The 6,000-nt window shown below is 37.7% G+C and overlaps 2 protein-coding genes across 7 annotated transcripts in view; one reads left to right on the top strand and one right to left on the bottom strand.

Moving 5' to 3' along the window:
* LOC127978676 (semaphorin-6D) overlaps window positions 1-6,000 on the top strand; it is a 276,967-nt gene that overhangs the window by 169,433 nt on the left and 101,534 nt on the right. The gene's annotated exons all lie outside the window — the stretch shown is intronic.
* The window catches only part of LOC127978659 (A-kinase anchor protein 9), a 66,391-nt gene that overhangs the window by 57,872 nt on the left and 2,519 nt on the right, over window positions 1-6,000 (bottom strand). For all 6 annotated transcript variants that reach the window (XM_052583465.1, XM_052583460.1, XM_052583463.1 and 3 more), the window contains one exon: window positions 1-110. This exon is cut by the window's left edge and continues 70 nt beyond it. In XM_052583465.1, coding sequence (XP_052439425.1) covers window positions 1-110 — 110 coding nt within the window. The remainder of the gene's footprint in view (window positions 111-6,000) is intronic.

The following is a 6,000-nucleotide window of genomic DNA, read 5'->3' as shown; positions in this document are numbered from 1 at the left end:
GTGGTCTGATCTTCTCTCTGCTCCTCTGCGTCCGCTTCAGGCTTCTTCTTCTTCTTCTTCTGCTTCTTCTGGCCATCGGATTGAGCTTTCCTCTGACGGTACTCGGCCAGCTGAAGACACAAACACACGCTCATGAGAGACAATCACACACAGAGACAGACTGAATGTGAAATCAGAGAGTAAACCCACAGTAAAGCGGCAGAGTTTGCTGAAGCTGATGCGAATCATGTCTGAGTTGATCTACACTGTGCTCTGTCAGCACAGATCCTCTGCTTTATCTGGATTAACAGCACCGACGGATATTAAACCTGACACCTGTGACCACATACAGTCACATCTCACTCATCTCAACCACAAATCACCTTCAGGAAGGAATAAACCAGCTCTGGAGATCCTGAGGACTCAAATATGATTTACAATACACTGTGTGAGTCAAAATGATCAATTTCTCTTTCATGCCAAAAATCATCAGGATATTAAGTAAAGATCATGTTCCATGAAGATATTTAGTAAATTTCCAACCGTAAATATATCAAAACTAAATATACATTGCTGAGAACTTCATTTGAACAACTTTAAAGATGATTTTCTCCATATTTAGATTTTTTTGTTCCCTCAGAAAAAAAAAAAATGATGCAATACAATTCACTCAATCAATCCCCAAAGGAATGAAATAATGTGCCACACTCAACTTCTTCTGTTTAACAAACCTTTCTCCTCAGAAATACTGAACACTACATGAGTTACATACACACACCACTGACAACTGACAGAATAACAGCGGCTCTAATTCAACACACACACACACACACACACACACACACACACACACACACACACGTCTCAAAGCCAGCAGCTGAGAGAGAAAGAAATGGCCACCTGTCTGTCCACACACACAAACACCTGTCTTTAGTGCCACACACACACACACACACACACACACACTTGCATAATGAAAATTAACAACAAATAACTAAATTGCATAAAAGGCTATTTATTTATGCAAAATGAAAAGTGACCTGAAATACAATTTCCCTGTACTTGATCTGTGTGAAATAAACATGCGTTTTCATTGCACTTTTATTTCATTTATTTAGTGTGCTTTAATTTTTCATTTATTGCAACAGGAATAAATATTAAATAAATTAATTGTGCTTTCACTTTTATTTTTTTATTTATTGCAACTGATATAAATATGCAATATTTATCCCCCTTTAATCAGTCCACAGAACGGAGAAAATACGAGTCTGTCTTTAGTCTATAACCGTTTCTTTAGCAGATGTCTCTTATTCTGTTACCATGGCGACGGAGCAGGATTCCCGCATGCGGCTTGTACATTATTTATGTAGAAAAGCAAACAGAGCATTCGCACTAATGTACGTGCATTCAGCTAAAGGAGCAGTGAGGAGAGAGGAGAGACGGGCGTGCGACACACTCGATCCGGATCACTGTGGGATCAGAGTCTGGATACAGCAGAGACTCCTGGGAAAGATCAGCTGAGAAACAAAACATCTTCACAAGAACAACATCCAGACTCTGACACGCTAATAACCTTCACGCAAACCAAACCTCTTACAGCTTCTAGGATCAAACACCTTATACATATCTTCATGCCACGGAATTAAAAATAACACTTCTGACCTTTTCTCGCAATTATAACTTCTTTTCCTCGCAATTCTGACTTCTATCTCGCAATTACGGGTTTATATCTCACAAATCTAACTTCTTTCTTGCAAATCTGACTTTTTTCTCGCAATTCTGATTTTTTTCTCGCAATTACAGGTTTATATCTCACAAACCTGACTTTTTTTCTCACAATTCAATCTTTCTCGCAATTCTGACTTTTTTTCTCGCAATTACGGGTTTATATCTCACAAATCTGACTTTTTTCTCGCAATTCTGACTTTTTTTCTCGCAATTACGGGTTTATATCTCACAAATCTGACTTTTTTTCTCGCAATTCTGACTTCTTGCAATTCTGACTTTTTTCTCTCACATCTACGGGTTTATATCTCACAAATCTGACTTTTTTCTCGCAATTCAGACTTTTTTCTCACAAACCAAACTTCTTTCTCGCAATTCAATCTTTCTCGAAATTCTGACTTTTTTCTCTCACAATTATGGGTTTATATCTCAGAAATCTGACTTCTTCCTCGCAATTCAATCTTTCTCGCAATTATGACTTCTTTCTCGCAATTACGGGTTTATATCTCACAAATCTGACTTTTTTTCTCGCAATTCTGACTTCTTTCTCGCAATTACGGGTTTATATCTCAGAAATCTGACTTTTTTTCTCGCAATTCTGACTTCTTTCTCGCAATTACGGGTTTATATCTCAGAAATCTGACTTCTTCCTCGCAATTCAATCTTTCTCGCAATTATGACTTCTTTCTCGCAATTACGGGTTTATATCTCACAAATCTGACTTTTTTTCTCGCAATTCTGACTTCTTTCTCGCAATTACGGGTTTATATCTCAGAAATCTGACTTTTTTTCTCGCAATTCTGACTTCTTTCTCGCAATTACGGGTTTATATCTCAGAAATCTGACTTCTTCCTCGCAATTCAATCTTTCTCGCAATTATGACTTCTTTCTCGCAATTACGGGTTTATATCTCACAAATCTGACTTTTTTTCTCGCAATTCTGACTTCTTTCTCGCAATTACGGGTTTATATCTCAGAAATCTGACTTTTTTTCTCGCAATTCTGACTTCTTTCTCGCAATTACGGGTTTATATCTCAGAAATCTGACTTCTTCCTCGCAATTCAATCTTTCTCGCAATTATGACTTCTTTCTCGCAATTACGGGTTTATATCTCACAAATCTGACTTTTTTTCTCGCAATTCTGACTTCTTTCTCGCAATTACGGGTTTATATCTCAGAAATCGGACTTTTTTTCTCGCAATTCTGACTTCTTTCTCGCAATTACGGGTTTATATCTCAGAAATCTGACTTCTTCCTCGCAATTCAATCTTTCTCGCAATTATGACTTCTTTCTCGCAATTACGGGTTTATATCTCACAAATCTGACTTTTTTTCTCGCAATTCTGACTTCTTTCTCGCAATTACGGGTTTATATCTCAGAAATCTGACTTCTTCCTCGCAATTCAATCTTTCTCGCAATTACGGGTTTATATCTCACAAATCTGACTTTTTTTCTCGCAATTCTGACTTCTTTCTCGCAATTACGGGTTTATATCTCAGAAATCTGACTTCTTCCTCGCAATTCAATCTTTCTCGCAATTACGGGTTTATATCTCACAAATCTGACTTTTTTTCTCACAATTCTGACTTCTTTTCCTCACAATTGCAAGTTTATATCTCACAATTCTGACTTCTCTATATATAGATCTATTGTTTTGCATCATTTTAAACAAAAACATTTTTCAAAGCAGGTCTAACGCTGGCTGATAACTCGGCCATCTCTATGAGTCCTGAAGTAAACTCTGAGAAAGCAACAGCAGGAAGACATGAGACAGAGGCAGCTGCACAGCTTGAAACTAAACGTAATGTGTTTTTCCACACAGAGGCTAGCATTAATCTCTGGGTAATCAGCTCTCTGAGGTGAGCGTCCCCTGCTGACACCTGTTAGGAAAGACTGCGATCGCACTCGCTCAAATCTAGGTCTGCTGCTACTTTAGTGTCAAACGACTCATTTCTACTTAAACTATCGCGCAGCACAACTGTGTTCAACATTGATGATGATCAGAAGTGTTTGTCGAGCAGTAAATCAGCATCAGAACAGGGTCACACAATCATCACCGAGTGTGTAAGAGGGATTTAATAACACAGCATGCTTTAGTTTATTTGCTATATCTCTTGAGTGACACTATCTGTGTTTATCGGCCAAGCCAATTATCTCTTCAGACTGTTGATCGAGATTAACCAAGAGTTCGTGTGCGCGTCTGAATACTGATGGCCTGACCTTGTTAACCAGAGCTTTTAGTCACAATCAACAACACACTCATAAATGAAGGTCTTGCACTGATTCTGATCTTACATCATCTGTTCTGCAATGGCAGAAGACACTGACTGTTCTCCGTCTGAAGCGCTCGCTAATAACACTGACATGAAAACAGTGTGTGCTGACAGCTGCTCTGAGTAAAACAAACACATGACGCTCCAAACACACCAGCTCAGGGTTCATGGGTCATCCTCACAGTCTTTCACTGAGCTGAAACAGTGTAGAAATCAAGACCTGTTGAAAGCCTCATGCATAAATCCCTTTATCAGTCTTGTGCAAACGTAATGACACAGTGCTGTGCAACACTAAAATATCACAGATGCTTTTATCCGAAGGCACGAGCATTGCATTTAAGACATGCATTTAATCAGTTCATGCAATCCCTGAAACTTGCTGTTGCAAACACAATATGAAGGAATACAAATGTTTAACTATCAACTGAATTAACGTCAAACTAAAGAGTTTTCCACTGATAACTGAAGTAAACACAGATTGCTTGCATGATTGGGCAATCACAGAAAACTCAACAAAATAAAGCAATCTCAAACATAAAGGCTTTTATATTTCACTGGACAAAACACACAATCAGCCTCCAGTGATTTATTTCTGCTCCAAAGCAGCACAATTTTAAGAAACGAGTTGTTCTGCTTTTGTTCGCATTCACTCTGAATGTTTACACGAGACATTATGAATCATTCTGAATCACCTCTTTCCATCACAAACCTCTTTATTCAGTGTCTCCTGACATTCACAAAGCTATTGTACATGTTTTGTTCACTTTAGAAACTACAGTCCAATACATCCAATAAGATACCTAAATAAACCAGTGGAGAGTCTCTGATATAATGCAAACTGACTGATAAACTGTTACAAACTGTTGAGCTTCATAACATACTTCAGCCATGACTACAGCTATCGTATCGTTTCACTAACATGACGAGTCAGTCTCTGTGCTCTTGACATGCTCCAGCAGGTTATAGACACCTGCAGAGAGATCGGTTCATGTGCACAAATGTGAGGCATCCGCTGTAGTAATAGCTAGAAAATCCAGTCTCACAAGCCCATCCACATGTTCTCAGACAGCCTTTACATTCATCAGCACTAAACGACCTGTAAGAGCAGTCAGATTCACAGTGACACGGCCTTATCTGTCCATATATCAGTTCAGCTATACTGAGATACACACACACACACACACACAAGAGAGGCACAAAAAGAGCATGCAATGCATAAACACTCAAAACAAACAACACGAAAACTCAAAAAGAGAGAGTTTTTCTCTCAAGTAAATGTGAGGTAGGTAAATACGAGGTATACACTGAGGTAAATGACAGCGGTGAGATGAAATCGAGGTAAATGTCAGAAGAAAGGAAGGTAAATTTAAGGTAAACCTCAGATGTATGGTGAATATGTTACAAAAAACCAAGTTTAATTTAACACTTGAACTATATTCTGAGGTAAACAACAGCTGTGAGGTAATATGAGGCAGGCAAACATGATTTAAATCACAGATGTCAATTATTTTTAGGTACCTGCGAGGTAAAAAGGTAAATAGCATATATAATGCGAGTGAAATCACAGATGTTAGTGAGGTAAATTATAGCAGTGAGGTAAAATAGAGGTAAATATAAATAAAATCACAAAATGTGAGTTAATTTCTGAGGTAAACAAGAGGCTAATGTGAGTTAAATAATGTCAATTATTTTGTGAGGTAAATGTGGTGTAATATTAAAGCAAACATGAGTCTAATGTGAGTGATAACACAGAAGCGGTTCTTTGATATAAATAACATTAGTGATGTAAAATAGAGTTAAATGTTAGATAAATATAAGGCAACTGTGAGTGAATTCACAGGTGTCACTTACTTTCTGAGGTAAATGTGAGGTAAAATTGAGGTAAATGAGGCTAATGTGTGTTAAATCATGGGTGCCACTTACATTCTGAGGTAAATATGATTTAAAATTGAGGTAAATGAGGCTAATGTGTGTTAAATCACAAGTGTCACTTACTTTCTGAGGAAAATGTTAGATAAAAT

The sequence above is a fragment of the Carassius gibelio genome, chromosome B19 (genome assembly GCF_023724105.1).
Source record: "Carassius gibelio isolate Cgi1373 ecotype wild population from Czech Republic chromosome B19, carGib1.2-hapl.c, whole genome shotgun sequence".
NCBI lineage: Eukaryota > Metazoa > Chordata > Actinopteri > Cypriniformes > Cyprinidae > Carassius > Carassius gibelio.
This window is presented reverse-complemented; position numbering and strand designations above follow the sequence as displayed.